Raw genomic sequence first — 17610 nt, forward strand, 5'->3', positions numbered from 1 at the left:
TTGTAATGCGTTTGCGCCTAAGAAACCACACAGTTTCGATTACTACGTATATTTGCCTTTTTATTCCAATATGGTTTACATTTGCATGTCAATCTGTTCGTTATTATTTTACGACTTTTTGCTGTTATTGAACTGCACCCACATCTTACTGCGCCAACGAACGCTTGTCGTTTCTAGTAGCCCAGTACTGTGGTCGTGGTCGTGCTATTATCATTCAAGTGTGCGCTCTATGTGAATGTGGTCGGGCCTCCGGCCCCGTTTTGGTCTACGGCCATATTAACAGCTTGTGCGCGTGGTCTTATTATGCGCTACTATTACTGTTGTCACCAACACTCATGATGGAATTCGGGTCTCTCGTTTTTTCTTCTGTTTCCTATCGCTCCCTGTTCCCAGCGTTTTTCTTCAGTTGTTTTTATGGTTTGTTTTTCAGTTTTTGCAATTTAGTATCATAACTGTAATTGACACATGCCTCTTGGCAGGAACTTTAAATCTATTTACATGAGTTATCGTATATACTGCTGTGCTATTTCATTCGACCTGTATCCTGGTTCTCACTTCGTTGTTGCAGCAGCCCAGGGCAGTACCACGTCGGGTTGACTGTAATGTCGTCCTCCCCTTATATCGTGTAGGGCTCCCGCAAGCAAGCAGAAGTGTCGCAGCACGACGTGGCATGGACTAGACTAATGTCTGAAGTAGTGCTGGAGGGAATTGAAACCATAAATCCTGCAGGGCTGTCTGAAATCCGCAAGAGTACGAGGGGGTGGAGATCTCTTCTGAACAGAACGTTGCAAGTTATCCCAGATATGTACAATAATATTCATGTCTGGGGAGTGTGGTGGCCAGCGGAAGTGTTTAAGCTCAGAAGAGCGTTCCTGGAGCAACTCTGTAGCAATTCTGGACGTGTGGGGTATTGCATGTCCTGCTGGAATTGCCCAATTCCGTCGGAACGCACAGTGGACATGAACGGACGCAGGTGATCAGACTGGATGCTTAAGTACGTGTCACCTGTCAGAGTCGTATCTAGACGTATCAGCCACAGACGCCTCACACCACTACAGAGCCTCCACCACCTTCAACAGCCCCTGCTGACATGCGGGGTCCATGGATTCATGAGGTTGTCTCCATACACGTACACGTCCATCCGCTCGATACAAGTTTAAACGAGATTCGTCCGACCAGGCAACATGTTTCCAGCCAACAGCAGTCCAATGTCGGTGTTGACGGGCCCAGGCGAGGCGTAAGGCTTTGTGTCGTGCAGTCATCAAGGGTACATGAGTCGGCCTTCGGCTCGAAAAGCCCATATCAATGATGTTTCGTTGAATGGTTCGCACGCTGACACTTGTTGATGACTCAACATTGAAATCTGCAGCAATTTGCGGAAGGGTTGCACTTCTTCACGTTGAACAATTCTCTTCAGACATCATTGGTCCCGTTCTTGCAGGCTGCAGCGATGTCGGAGATTTGAGTTTTTACCGGATTCCTGATACTCAAGGTACACTCTTGAAATGGTCGTGCGGGAAAATCCCCACTTCATCGCTACCTCCGAAATGCTGTCTCCCATCGCTCGTGCGCCGACTATAACACCACATTCAGTCACACTTAAACCTTGATAACCTGCCATGCACACGGCAAACGGTCTACCCGACGGGAAGCCCTAGTCACACGACATTTACATTTACCTGCCATTGTAGCAGCAGTAACGAATCTAACAACTGCGCCGGACAATTGTTGTCTTATACAGGGTGTTACAAAAAGGTACGGCCAAACTTTCAGGAAACATTCCTCACACACAAATAAAGAAAAGATGTTATGTGGACATGTGTCCGGAAACGCTTAATTTCCATGTTAGAGCTCATTTTAGTTTCGTCAGTGTGTACTGTACTTCCTCGATTCACCGCCAGTTGGCCCAATTGAAGGAAGGTAATGTTGACTTCGGTGCTTATATTGACATGCGACTCATTGCTCTACAGCACTAGCATCAAGCATATCAGTACGTAGCATCAACAGGTTAGTGTTCATCACGAACGTGGTTTTGCAGTCAGTGCAATGTTTACAAATGCGGAGATGGCAGATGCCCATTTGATGTATGGATTAGCACGGGGCAATAGCCGTGGCGCGGTACGTTTGTATCGAGACAGATTTCCAGAACGAAGGTGTCCCGACAGGAAGACGTGCGAAGCAATTGATCGGCGTCTTAGGGAGCACGGAACATTCCAGCCTATGACTCGCGACTGGGGAAGACTTAGAACGACGAGGACACCTGCAATGGACGAGGCAATTCTTCGTGCAGTTGACGATAACCCTAATGTCAGCGTCAGAGAAGTTGCTGCTGTACAAGGTAACATTGACCACGTCACTGTATGGAGAGCGCTACGGGAGAACCAGTTGTTTCCGTACCATGTACAGCGTGTGTAGGCACTATCAGCAGCTGATTGGCCTCCACGGGTACACTTCTGCGAATGGTTCATCCAACAATGTGTCAGTCCTCATTTTAGTGCAAATGTTCTCTTTACGGATGAGGCTCCATTCCAACGTGATCAAATTGTAAATTTTCACAATCAACATGTGTGGGCTGACGAGAATCAGCACGCAATTGTGCAATCACGTCATCAACACAGATTTTCTGTGAACGTTTGGCAGGCATTGTTGGTGATGTCTTGATTGGGTCCTATGTTTTTCCACCTACACTCAATGGAGCACGTTATCATGATTTCATACGGGATACTCTACCTGTGTTGCTAGAACATGTGCCTTTACAAGTACGACACAACATGTGGTTCATGCACGATGGAGCTCCTGCACATTTCAGTCGAAGTGTTCGTACGCTTCTCAACAACAGATTCTGTGACCGATGGATTGGTAGAGGCGGACCAATTCCATGGCCTCCATGCTCTCCTGACCTCAACCCTCTTGACTTTCATTTATGGGGGCATTTGAAAGCTCTTGTCTACGCAACCCCGGTACCAAATGTAGAAACTCTTCGTGCTCATATTGTGGACGGCTGTGATACAATACACCATTCTCCAGGGCTGCATCAGCGCATCAGGGATTCCATGCGACGGAGGGTGGATGCATGTATCCTCGCTAACGGAGGACATTTTGAACATTTCCTGTAACAAAGTGTTTGAAGTCACGCTGGTACGTTCTGTTGCTGTGTGTTTCCATTCCATGATTAATGTGATTTGAAGAGAAGTAATAAAATGAGCTCTAACATGGAAAGTAAGCGTTTCCGGACACATTTCCACATAACATATTTTCTTTCTTTGTGTGTGAGGAATGTTTCCTGAAAGTTTGGCCATACCTTTTCGTAACACCCTGTATAGGCGTTGCCGACCGCAGCGCCATATTATGCCAGTTTACGTATCTCTCTTTGTTTGGCTCTTCAGTGTATTTCGAGACAACTCTGCAATGCCCTACCCAGGCGAAGCGTGTCGTTCTCGAGTTAGTAAAGAAGATTGTGCAACCTAAGAGTGTTTTTATTATTAGTGTAACCTTAACCACTTACCCAAAAAATGTCGGCGAGTTTCGGGAACAAATTGCAGAAGTTCGCCTGGAGCGATTCGACGGTCGTTGGCGTAACCAACCGCTTGCCCCAGTAGCGGAATTCTTCATCGGGGTGCTGCAGGCTGTGCACTTCGAATCCGAAGGCACAGGAGGCGATGACGTCAGTGGTGAAGCGCGCCGCGAGGTCGCGGAACTCGGCTTCCCCGGAGCCGCCGTCCAGCACTTCAGCCAGTTCGCGTGCGCACTTCTCCATTATCTGCACAGCACAGCACAGCGTCTGCCCTTTAGTGCGCTTAAGCTCTGCACGTCCAACGCTAGAAGAAGCATTAATTACTCGAAACGATGGCGACTTTTGGGTCTGACACGAACCTCCGCTGTTCCAACCCTGGACGTGATAATCGAAGTCAGTCCTTCAGTCAAGAAATTGACTCTAGAGCAGAAATTCTGGGCAAGGTTTTGGTAGTGGTTTTCTGCTGTAAAAATTACAGAATACAGAATTTAAGGTCACGTCGACAACGAGGTCGTTAGAGACAGGGCACAAGATGGGACTGAGGAATATCATCTTCAGTGCCCTTTAAAAGAAACCATGTAGGCACTTGGATGTGATATATTGAAATGGGTGTAGCTCGCAGTAACTATGCAGAGATGAAAAAGGTTGCACAGGACAGACTAGCTTGGAGAGCTGCAACAAACCAATCTTCGGAGTAGAGACCACCACCACCACAACGACAGCAACATCGTTTGGTTAAGAAACACAACGCGGCATACAAAAATGTGGAGCTGTATATATGCAGACTGAAGCGACGAATGAAAATCTGTACCAAGGACAGATCACTGCTGATCATTAGGCAGAAGCGCTAACAACTACACCACGCTAGCACACTGGGTTTGTACTACTTCGTGGACTAACTTAGCATGCCACACTGCTGTTTGAATTTAGGGGGAATACCACGTGATGTGAGACGTGAATGGGAATGTGGGCTGAGAAGCGAGGCATACTAGGGTAGTACTCGCAGTTGTGCAAAGCCAGTGTGTTAGTGTGGCGTAGTGGTTAGCACATCTGCCTCCTGAGCAAGAGACGTTGGTTAAAATCCTGGCCTTTGTACCAATTTTCGTTGTTTCAGTCTGCATATATACAACGTAACAGAAGAGATATTGAATTTAATTGATGAAAGGAGAAAATATGACGACAGAAAGTGCAAAATGGCTAAGCAGGGATGGCAGAGGACAAATGTAAGGATGTAGAGGCTTATCTCACTAGGGGTAAGATAGATACTGCCTACAGGAAAATTAAAGAGACCTTTGGAGAAAAGAGAACAACTTGCATGAATATTAAGAGCTCAGATGGAAACCCAGTTCTAAGCAAGGAGGGAAAGCAGAAAGATGGAAGGAGTATATAGAGGGTCTACATAAGGGCAATGTTCTTGAGGACAATGTTACAGAAATGGAAGAAAATGTAGATGAAGATGAAATAGGAGATATGATACTGCGTGAACAGTTTGACAGAGCACAGAAAGACCTACGTCGAAACAAGGCCCCAGGGGTAGACAACATTCCATTAGAACTACTGACAGCCTTGGGAGAGCCAGGCCTAACAAAACTCTACCATCTAGTGAGAAAGATGTATGAGACAGGCGAAATACCCTCAGACATCAAGAAGAATATAATAATTCCAATCCCAAAGAAAGCAAGTGTTGACAGATGTAAAAATTACCGAACTATCAGTTTAATAAGCCACGGTTGCAAAATACTAACACGAATTCTTTACAGACGAATGGAAAAACTGGTAGAAGCCGACCTCGGGGAAGATCAGTTTGGATTACGTAGAAATATTGGAACACGTGAGGCAATACTGACCCTACGACTTATCTTAGAAAGTAGGTTAAGGAAAGGCAAACCTACGTTTCTAGCATTTGCAGACTTAGAGAAAGCTTTGTACAGAGACCAGATGGCAGTTATAAGAGTCGAGGAGTATGAAAGGGAAGCAATGGTTGGGAAGGGAGTGAGACAGGGTTGTAACCTATCCCCGATGTTATTCAATCTGTATATTGAGCAAGCAGTAAAGGAAACTACAGAAAAATTCGGAGCAGGTATTAAAATCCATGGAGAAGAAATAAAAACTTTGAGGTTCGCCAATGACATTGTAATTCAGTCAGAGACAGCAAAGGACCTGGAAGAGCAGCTGAACGAAATGGAGAATGTCTTGAAAGGAGGATATAAGATGAACATTAACAGAAGCAAAACGAGGATATAGGAATGTAGTCGAATTAAATCGGGTGATGCTGCAGGAATTAGATTAGGAAATGACACACTTAAAGTAGTAAAGGAGTTTTGCTATTTGGGGAGCAAAATAACTGAGGATGGTCGAAGTAGAGAGGATATGAAATGTAGACTGGCAATGGCAAGGGAAGCGTTTTTGAAGAAGAGAAATTTGTTAACATCGAGTATAGATTTAAGTGTCAGGAAGTCGTTTCTGAAAGTATTTGTATGGAGTGTAGCCATGTATGGAAGTGAAACGTGGACGATAAATAGTTTAGACAAGAAGAGAATAGAAGCTTTCGAAATGTGGTGCTACAGAAGAATGCTGAAGATTAGATGGGTAGATCACATAACTAATGAGGAGGTATTGAATAGAATTGGAATGAACAGAAATTTGTGGCACAAATTGACTAGGAGAAGGGATCGGTTGGTGGGCATATTCTGAGGCATCAAGGGATCACCAATTTAGTATTGGAGGGGAGCGTGGAGGGTAATAATCGTAGAGGGAGACCAAGAGATGAATACACTAAACAGATTCAGAAGGATGTAGGTTGCAGTAGGTACTGGGAGATGAGGAAGCTAGCACAGGATAGAGTAGCATGGAGAGCTGCGTCAAACCTGTCTCAGGACTGAAGACCACAACAAACAACAACATATACATAGTAGATGTTTCAGACTTGAAAAGGTCTCTGGAAACATATAGTTTCTTGTGAAAAATGTGAATTTCTATTAAGTGGGCAAGTGCTGTTATCTGTTTTTGTGTAACAGAGTGAAATCATTGAGGTTCACAACCTGTTCAGTGTATCTGCCCGGCACTGTCCGTTCAGGGAATCATGTATTTACAAGTCTCTTAAACAAGTGACGATACACAGCAGCTTCAAACACTTTGAATGTAATTTCAAGTGAACAAACAGAAAGCACGACAGACACCACAGTTGACATACACCAGATTCGTGCATTATCGGCACCACACACTTAGAAACGTACCGGAAACATCATCTTCATCTTTCCCGATGTGAATGTGGGAGACAGCTTATTCCTCAGCAAGCGCCATCTCTCGCCATTCATCAGGAATAAGTGTCCGGAGAGCGGATCTACTTTCTCGTTGATGTAGAAGCCGCGGTCGTGGAAGTGCTGGAAGTCCTTGATCAGCATCCTCTTGATGAGGTCCGGATCCCTGACCACGACGGCAGGGTTGGTGAAGAAGTAAGCGCCGGCCAGCGGCGTCGACGCCGGGACCTTCTCGTAGAGGCTGCTGCACTCTTCTCCGAAGGAGAGCCGGAGGAGCACGGTCTTCCAGATGTGGCCCAGAGGGAAGCGCGCCGAAGGGATCTGGGGGATGCTCCGGCGCGTCCAGTAGGAGAGCGAATAGTAGGCGTAGAGCGCCAGCGTGGCGCACGCCGCCACCACCACGGCGACCACCAGCTGCAGCATGCTGGATCTGTCCCTCCTGCAACCACACCGGCCGCCTATCAGGCACACCGAACCAGCGTTAAACAGCGGCTGTTGTGAACACAAACCACTATGCGCTTGCTTGAGTCCTGTACACAACAGCTGACTGCCATATCGACGTCTAACAGGTTTCCCTGGGACAATGGTGCCCTTTTAAGGGAAAATGGAATGGATGGGGAGGGAAACCAAAATCATTAAATGATTGAAGTCTCCAATGCAGAAAATACTTAAATTTACAAAAATAATGTACACTGCTACGTAAAGAGTAACCGCACTGAGGTGAGGAAAGTCATGGGGTAGCGGTATCACATATACAGATGGCGGTAGTATCTCGTACACGAGGTATAACAGTGTGGCAAATTGGCGGAGCTGTCATTTGTACTCAGGTGGCTCATGTGAAAAGGTTTATCGCGGCACGACGGGAATTACCAGACTTTGAACGCAGAATGGTAGTTGGAGCTAGATGCATGGGACATTCCATTTTGGAAATCGTTAGGGAATTCTATATTCCGAGATCCACAATCCCAAGAGTGTGTGGAGAACACCAAATTTCAGGCATTACCCCTCACCATGGACAAGGCAGTGGCCGACGCCCTTTACCTAACGACCGAGAGCAGTGGCGTTTGGATAGAGTTGTCAGTGCTAACAGACAAACAACACTACGTGAAATAACACAGAAATCTACGTCTACATCTACATCTACATCTATACTCCGCAAGCCACCTGACGGTGTGTGGAGCAGGGTACCTTGAGTACCTCTATCGGTTCTCCCTTCTATTCCAGTCTCGTATTGTCCGTGGAAAGAAATATTGTCGATATGCCTCTGTGTGGGCTCTAATCTCTCTGATTTTATCCTCATGGTCTCTTCGCGAGATATACGTAGGAGGAAGCGATATACTGCTTGACTCCTCGAAGCCTGTACCGAGCTACTGACCGTCTCTCTTGCAGAGTCTTCCACTGGAGTTTATCTATCATCTCCGTAACGCTTTCGCGATTACTAAATGATCCTGTAATGAAGCGCGCTGCTCTCCGTTGGATCTTCTCTATCTCTTCTATCAACCCTATCTGATACGGATCCCACACTGGTGAGCAGTATTCAAGCAGTGGGCGAACAAGTGTACTGTAACCTACTTCCTTTGTTTTCGGATTGGGACGTACGATCAACGTATCCGCTAGGAGACTGCGGCGAAATGTGGCAGCAGACGACCGACGCGAGTGCCTTTGGTAACAGGACATCGCCTGCAGCGCCTCTCCTGCACTCGTGATCATGTCGGTTGACCCTAGACGATTGGAACACCATGGCCTGATCATATGAGTCCCGATTCTAGTTGGAAAGGGCTGATGGGAGGGTTCGAGTTTGGCGCAGACTCCACGAAACCATGGACCGAAGTTGTCAATGAGGCACTGTGCAAGCTGCTGGTGGTTCCAAAAGGTATGTTTTCATGGCGTGGGCTGGGTACTATGGCCCAACTGAACCGATCATTCACTTTAAATTTTATGTTCGGCTACTTGGAAACCATTCTTCTGCCATTCATAGGCTTGATGTTCCCAACCAAAAAATGGTTCAAATGGCTCTGAGCACTGTGGGACTTAACATCTGAGGTCATCAGTCCCCTAGAACTTAGAACTACTTAAACCTAACTAACCTAAGGACAACACACACATCCAAGCCCAAGGCAGGATTCGAACCTGCGATCGTAGCGGTCGCGCGGTTCCAGACTGAAGCGCCTAGAACCGCTCGGCCACATCGGCCGGCGTTCCAAATCAACAACGGAATTTTTATGGATGACAATGCACCATGTCACTGGGCCACAATTGTTCGTGACTGTTTTGATGAACGTTCTAGACAGTTAGAGCGAATGATTTAGACATCCAAATCGCCTGACAAGAATTCCATCGAACATTTATGGGGTATACAGACGCTGCATGGCTCAGGGGACTTCCAATGACTTTTGCACTACGCCAGGCATAAAGAAGTCAGACACGAAATTAGGAGGTATCTCATCACTTTTGTCACCTCAGTATAAGTAACTAGTATCATATTCTACAATTTGCGAGTTGCATGAAGAATGTAGATTTTTGTTCTATACAAGTTAATTCTTACACTAAAGGAAAAACAAAGACAAGCCGCTGTTGAGAATTCCATTTATTAGGGATTAATTAATAGCATTAACAACAGTGGCTAATTGCTGTTTGTACTTTATTGTAAGAGTTAAACTGTATTTCCACACAGTCACAGTCTCAACATGTCAGTTTTTGTCCAAATGGCATTTTTGTTCTATTTGTCACATTTATTCAAATGAAATTCACTAAAGAATAAGAGCTAAAGCTGATAATAAGAACAAAAAAAAAAAGAACAGCGATCAGGACCTGAAGACCACGCCATAGTTGATCAACCACTGTGTCATCTTCAGCTATTCATCATCGGATGCCATACGGAAGGGATCGGGGTCAGCACACACCACTCCTGGCTGTTGCCAACATTTAGACCTGTCATTTATATTTAATATGAATGTTAGATGGTACTGTAACGAATCAGACTGTCTCTGTACCTGCAGCCCTGTGTTCTGGGAACTGACTGCCGCAGTCAACGACCCGTGTCAATGCAGCACCCTCACCAGCAAACCGCTTCCGCGCTCTTACCTTCTCTGGAGAGGTAATGACCGAGTCATCGAACACATATCACCCCTCTGGAGCTTCTCTGTGATCAAATAATGTGTCAGTGCTACCTCTTCCGCATAATTGGTGACCTTACAGTAATATTTATACCGACTAGGAGCCAGCCAGTCATCGTCAGACAGCTGGGGTAGGGTAAATGTGGGGGAAATGGCGCACATCTCAAAATCGCGTATGTCAAGTCCAATTGTGAACTTTTAGTAAAAATTTTCTTTTGTACAAACTAAACACTCCAGTTGTCTGCGACATACAGTTTTTCTGATTTTTTTCTATGGAACATTTAAACACGATATTTGACTATGAAAATGTCTTGACATTGCGGCATCTATCCCTTATGCTGTGTGTGATATGCCACATGCTAAAACCCGCAAAACTACCCTTTTTTAAGTCAAAACCTATATATATCTGGTAATAAATATGTAGTGCGGTGAAGAAAAGAGGATGAAATGTTAACAATAGTTTTTTTAATTAATGTTATCTAATTTGTACATCAAAGTAGTTTGCTGGTTTAGATAACTAGTTTACTTACTGACAGTTGGAAATATTAAAACTAAGACATATGATACATTTATCTTTAGTTAACACAGTCAATAATTGCTAGTGAAATACTGAATCAAAAAAAGTAAGAATTACAAACTTAATTGATCTGGTTTTCTATCTATTTTCTCGACAGGACCGACTAAAAAAAATCGACAGCTGTGTAATTTTTGCTTTTTTTCAATTTTTAGGAGTAAATTCTCCGCTCTCCTTATACATATCTAGAGATACTTTTTTTATTCTCTTATGGCGTCATCCGAGTCGTCTGGACTTGAAACGTCCATGCTAAGTCGTCTGAACGAAACATAAATGTTTTCTCGTGTTTAAAACTGTTACTTGTTTGCGCAGCAAGTATTCCTTGCGAAAAAATGCGCGGCGCATCTTCCGGATTTTATTGCAGCATGTGCCACACAATCTGTAAGGGAGAGACGCTGCTCCTTATAAGTTCATGACCTTGATAGTCAAGATGACCGCACGAGAATCAAAAGCACTCAATAGAACTTACTGTTAATACAGCTGCTCAAACATTTGGAAATATTTTACTGTTGACCATACACTAACAACTAATCGTGACGCTGAAAAAGGTTTTGAAGTGATATTTCTAGACTTATCTCAGTTATTTCCAAAGAGCTTATGTAAGACTTCCTCGATAGAAATGTAAAACACTTCATTATGGCCTGGTGTCCGCTGAGCAACTGCAGTGCCGATACGCGGACACTCTGTCGGAATTTGTCAAAATTACGAGGGGTGTGCAGTATACACCGCATGCGGCGCATTGCACGATTTGACCCTACGTTGTAATCCCCACCCTGTGTCGGAGGCTGCCGTAAAGACGACAATGCAGCTATGATGCAACTGCCAACACCGTCACAAGGACTCGAGCCCTCGACTGCTGCCTCACCACCGAGGCTCTTGGCAGCCCTGTGCTCTGCCGGCACCGCAGGTCTACAGTACTCGCCAGGATCCAGCTACCTTCCCATGTTTCGCGGCTTCAACTAACGTCTCCGCAGCCTTGCGCCACTGAGACCTGCACAGCTAGCCATAGCAGTCCGTCTTCCGGTACATAGTTCGGGGTACTGGTTCACCTGTTAGTCACTCTCATTCAGTCGCCTTTGCTTGGACAACGGCAGGAGCCACGGCCAGATCTGCTTGAGTCTCGCTTATAGGAGATGTCCGTGGAGCCTGACGCAGTATCGGTGGGCGCTACCCGTGGCCAACAAGACTGAATAATTGTAAGTAATAAGCCGGCCGGAGTGGCCGTGCGGTTCTGGGCGCTACAGTCTGGAGCTGAGCGACCGCTACGGTCGCAGGTTCGAATCCTGCCTCGGGCATGGATGTGTGTGATGTCCTTACGTTAGTTAGGTTTAATTAGTTCTAAGTTCTAGGCGACTGATAACCTCAGAAGTTAAGTCGCATAGTGCTCAGAGCCATTTTTTTTAAGTAATAAACAATACATGACAGTTGTACCCGTAGGCTGCCTTCTTCTGTTACATCTAAGAATGTTATATATCCCTTACTATCAAAATGTTCGTAGATGTGCAGAAAGTAAATATCCCACGTTGAACTAACTATTCTAGTGTTGTCAACGTTTATACATGGTGCAACAAAAATGTACGGGACAAATTGCAGGACGAACTACTCACATATAGACGAAGAAATTATATTACATTAACATGGGTCCGCAAAACCTTTGTTTCTATTTACAACTCATTTTCTCTAACTCGTTAATCACGGGAAACACACAAGAACAGAACGTTAGAATCATGGGGAACATGCGCTCTTGGTGAAGTCTGGTTACGTGGTGCACCGCTAGTATTTTGTTTTACATGTCCCTGTTGCCATGCGACGTATGCCATTGTTTGTTTAGAGGTAACATCTACTGTTCCAGTGATAAGTACGACCGTTGCAAGCGCACAATCTACTATGTAGAGTTAACCGCAGACTTCGCACGTGCAAAGGCAGTGTATAGAAATGCAGAGATGGTAGATGATCATTTGATGTATGGATTAGCTGGCGGCAATGGTGTTCACGCTCAACATTTGTACCCGGAGAGATTTCCAGGACGAACCTGCCCCAGCAGGAAAATGTTTGAAGCCATTGATAGTCCTCTTAGGGAACATGAGGCTTTTAAGCCTGATAATCGCCACCGGGGTAGGCCTGGAAGGACGAGGACGCAGCAACGTCAGGCTGCAGTTTTTCATGCAACTGACGACGACCGCTCTATCAGCAGCTGGTTTTCCTGCACGGGTAATCTTCTGCGAATGGTTTATTCAACCAAGTATCAACCCTAATTTCAGTGCATCGGCATGTATGGGCAGGTGTCAATCCTCACGTAACTGTTGAAACAATTCATCAACAAAGATTTTCTGTCAATGTTTGGGACGGCATTGTCGGTGACCGGCATTGTCGGTGACAGTTCTGTAGGCCCTCACTTTCTTCAACCCTGCTCAACGGACAAAATTATCATGATTGCGTATAGAATGTCTTACCTGATCCGTTAGCTGACGTGCCCTTAGCTGTGCGACAAAACATGTACTTCGTGCACGACGGAGCACCTCCTCATTTTAGTGTTAATGTCCGTCGGCTTCTAAATAAGATTCGGTGACAGATGGATAGGCAGAGATGGACCAACTGCCTGGCCTCCACGCTCTCTGGACCTAAACTCACTGGACTTTTTTTTTTGTGGGGGCATTTGAAAGATCTTGTGTATGGAACTACAGGACAAGATGTTCAGTCTCCGTGCCCGTATTACGGAAGGCTGAGAAACCATACGCAATGGTCTTGGGACACGTCAACGTATTCGAGATTCGCTACGACGCCTTTTCGATGCATGCATCGATCCCCACGGGCGACGTATTGAAAATCACCTTTGGGGAAGAGTTGCCTGTGGTATGTTGGTGCGTTCTGTTCGTGTGTGTTTTCCATGATTAATGAGTTGGAGAAAATGAATTATAACAACACAATGTTCCCAGACCCATGATCATGTAACATAATTTCTTCGTCTACCTGTAAGGAATGTGTCTTGTAATTTGTGCCGTACATTTTTGTTACACCCTGCGTAATTTCATAAGGACGGAAACACTATATTAACAGATAAATGTTACAAATCTTGCTATGGCTGGTTGGCTGCTTTGAGGAGAGAAAACCAACCAGCGAGCTCTTCGGATTAGAAAACAATGGGGAAGGAAGTCGACCGTGCCCTTTCAAGGAACCATGTCGACATTTGCCTGAAGCGATTTAGGGCAATCACGGAAAATCTAATTCAGGCTGGCCGGAAGCGGGTTTGAACCGTCGTCCTCGCGAATACGAGTCCATTGTGCTAGCCACTAAGCCACATCGCTCGGTATATCTGCCTACGACTGTCTAGGGTGTCGGTTCCTATTTATTGTTTCCAATTAATAGGTTTCTTCTTTCACTAATAGTCGCTGGAATATAGTTGGTTTCCGACATCATTAGTATGTATTCATAAATTCTTGACACTTTTTCAACACTGCTTGTTAAGTAAATGCATTGTGCAACATTTCAGCTAAACACAAAGGATTTGATAGTTACATTGGCCAGTCTCGACAATAATTGAAAATATTATGCCGCGTTTGGCACCTAAATTTTCTGGAAGTACCACATGCGTAGCTTCCAGATCCTTCTAGAACAGGATTTTTTAAAATTAATTTCATTATCACCGTCTTAATTGAAATTACTTTTCAGATATAATTTACGTGATGTTTTCCGGAAATAATTATATTCATTAATTACTAGGCTCGTAAATCTTTATATAAATAATTTATTTGTATAAAGATTTACGAGCCTAGTAATTAATGATGGAGGTCGCAAATTCAGACAGTATAAAAACTCTTTGTATAATTATCGAGTGAATTATCGATATAGAATTAGAAAAAATTAAAAATTAAAACAGAAATTTAGTTTACATGAAAACTAAAGCACAATAATATTAGTTTCACAGTAAAGTGGTTTTTGACTCATTTAAGCTAACAATTGTGATTGTTAAATTTCATGATTCAAGATCGATGGCGGTCGAGCGGTTCTAGGCGCTTCAGTCTGGAACTGCGCTGCTGCTACGGTCGCAGGTTCGAATCCTGCCTCGGGCATGGATGTGTGTGATATCGTTAGGTTTAAGTAGTTCTAAGTCTAGGCGACTGATGACCTCAGATATAAAGTACCGTAGATGAAGAAGCTTGCACAGGATAGAGTAGCATGGAGAGCTGCATCAAACCAGTCTCAGGACTGAAGACCACAACAACAACAGTGCTTAGAGCCATTTGAACCAAGATCGATGTTGCTAAATGGAACTATATGACAAATAAAATTATATTATCAGAAAAACTGTGTTTTTGTGATAAAATACATGCAAAATTATCTTTAAACGTGCAATATATAATTTAAGTATAAAAATCGACTTAAGTCAGGCCGAAACTTATGCAGAATCGGCACATTTCAAACGAAGTACGAAAGTTCTGAGGAGGCAAGATTCATTACAACCCAAATCTGTATCCAGTATATCCCGCGTTCTTTGACTTCCATAAGGCATTCGATACACTTCTGCTGCAGTGCCATCTAATGATCAAAATTCAAGCGCACGGAATATTAGACCAACTGCATGAGTCGATTGAAGTGTTTCTAACCAACAGAACACACCATGTTATGCTCAGTGAAGAGAAATCTTCAGACGTAAAACTGACTTCAGGGGTACCCCAAGGGAGTGTTATAGGTCCACTTCCACAATATACAGGGTGATTCACGAAGATATGCAAATATTTTAATGTGTCATTCTACAAGTAAAACTAAACAAAAAAGTGCATATAAACATAGGTCCGTAAATGTTTATTTACGAAGTTACGGCTAATAAAAGATTTTGGCTGAAATTTAGTAACTTCGCTAATATGAAGCCATGGCAAAACTGTACGAGGTTAAAATAAAGCACGACTTCCATTTAGTTTGTTGTTATTGATTTAGTCAGCTGTCTAGGATCCAACCGATATGGTCACGAGCGCAGGAGAGGTGCTGCAGGCGTTATCGTGCTGTTAACAAAGGCATTCGCTTCGGTCGTCTGCTGCCACAGCCCATTAACGCCAAATTTCGATGCACTATCCTTACGGATACGTTCGTCGTATGTCTCACATTGATTTCTGCGATTATTTAACCCTATGTTTCTTGTCTGTTAGTACTGACAACTCTACGCAAACGCCGCTGCTCTCGGGCGGTAAGTGAAGGCCATCTGCTACTGTGTTATCCGTGGTGAAAGATAGAACCTGAAATTTGGTATTCTCTGCACTCTCTCAATACTGTGGATCTCGGAATATTGATTCAGCTTTCAAAGTCTGTTAATTCCCGTCGTACGCCACAACAATGTCGGAAACGTTTTCACAAGAATCACCTCCTCCAAAGCACTTCCCCACTTTACCTTGTGTACGAGATACTACCGCCGCCTCTATATGTGCATATCGTTGTCCTATGACTTCTCTTATCTCACTGTACTGTGGGGATATTAATCTAAATCTGAAGCCAAAGGGCAAGAAACAGGAAAGGTACAGCTGAAACAGTGCAGCCGATGCGACAAGAAGGTGAAGATGGTACGTAAAAACGGCATTTGGAATTGATTACACTTTTCTACCAGTTTTCTGTGGTAATACAGAAGCTACAGCTGCGCTAAAAAATTGAAAATGTTATCCAGTTTTGGGGATCACCGCACTTAGAATAGTTATATATGATCAAGTCATCTAAGTTCATCTCTTTAATTCTCTCCCTTTGAGAACTTGATAAACGCAAACTTAAAAGCCGTTCTTTACTAACTGCGCTGTCTTCAACTGGCTCAGGATGCTAAATGACCTTTCAGTAGTGCACGCTGTTGCCAGAATTGTGAGATAAATCAGAAAGGGTCTTCGTAACCGAAGGAGGTGACTTAACTTTTACTTCACAATTCTCGGCCGAAGTGGCCGTGCGGTTAAAGGCGCTGCAGTCTGGAACCGCAAGACCGCTACGGTCGCAGGTTCGAATCCTGCCTCGGGCATGGATGTTTGTGATGTCCTTAGGTTAGTTAGGTTTAACTAGTTCTAAGTTCTAGGGGACTAATGACCTCAGCAGTTGAGTCCCACAGTGCTCAGAGCCATTTGAACTTCACAATTCTTGTCATTTGTTAAAGCATACGAGCTGCTTCTTTTGCAGAAACATTTTCGATATCACAAAGCGCAGAAAATTAGTACAGACGTCTGACAAAAATAGCTTCCTTTATATTTTTCATGGCGTTGTAACGAATGAAGACTGATTTGAAAGGGGTATTGTCGTTTTCTGTAAGACTTAAGTAACACAACCAGAGAGTCGAAGTAAGGAATGAAAACAGGAGTAATTAAGTGGATCGATCACAGGAATCTTAGATACTTCGATTTCACCATATACATGATCAACACATTTTAGTTTTGGCCTTCATTAAAATTATTAATGATTTGGGAGAAATTACAAGTGGAGCCATAGAATAAAATAATAAATGGATGATCACTAATAATGTGATAATGATGGTATCTAACAAGTATCTCATTCTGTAACCCCTCCTTGAAGTAAATTATTCGACTGTACAAAAGCTGGAAAATATGCATTCAATGAATAATTCATAATCTACATTTCTCAGTCTAATCCAAATATTTAAACACGAATTCTAGGTCTTCCATGTCCTGTTTGTAGCTGCAAAAATTTATCAAGAACTCATTGGCTAGAATCAAGAACACCAGAAGAAAACTAGCCGAAACGATGCAGTATAAAGTAACCTGACAATATATACAACTTATTATGATAATTTTCACAACAAGTGCTTCCATTTATTGGGTTAGAAGTCGACTCCAGAGTACTTCCAGTTTTCCTAGGAATAGCGCCGGTAAATTTACAACGTTTTCGCCCAGCATAAGCTGTTTCAGACAATACCAAGTTATGTTTGTAACTATTTTAATACACAACAGAATTTGTACAATGATATCTTGAGGTTTTTATTGCTGGAACAGGTCGATCAGCGTGTACTTGTTTGTCGTAAAAGGAAAAGTTATGTCCAGTAGTTATTGCTGCTTTAGGTGAGCTGCTGTACTGTTTGTTGGAGGGATCTTTTACACCAAGGCCTCTGCATATCTGCAGGTACTGGCGTGATAACTCCTTATTGCCTCTCCTTACATATTCATCCTT

At 43.8% G+C, this 17610-nt stretch overlaps 1 protein-coding gene across 2 annotated transcripts in view; it reads right to left on the reverse strand.

The window, feature by feature from the left end:
* LOC126484416 (probable cytochrome P450 6a14) overlaps positions 1-17610 on the reverse strand; it is a 109741-nt gene that overhangs the window by 41629 nt on the left and 50502 nt on the right. The window contains exons 2-3 of one of the 2 annotated variants that reach the window (XM_050107927.1): positions 6751-7232; positions 3506-3760 (exon numbers count right to left, since the gene is read on the reverse strand). In XM_050107927.1, the coding sequence (XP_049963884.1) occupies positions 3506-3760; positions 6751-7197 (702 nt within the window). In that variant the 5' untranslated portion in view covers positions 7198-7232. The remainder of the gene's footprint in view (positions 1-3505; positions 3761-6750; positions 7233-17610) is intronic. The other variant, XM_050107926.1, reaches the window with a different exon arrangement.

The sequence above is a fragment of the Schistocerca serialis genome, chromosome 6 (assembly GCF_023864345.2).
Source record: "Schistocerca serialis cubense isolate TAMUIC-IGC-003099 chromosome 6, iqSchSeri2.2, whole genome shotgun sequence".
NCBI classification, from domain to species: domain Eukaryota; kingdom Metazoa; phylum Arthropoda; class Insecta; order Orthoptera; family Acrididae; genus Schistocerca; species Schistocerca serialis.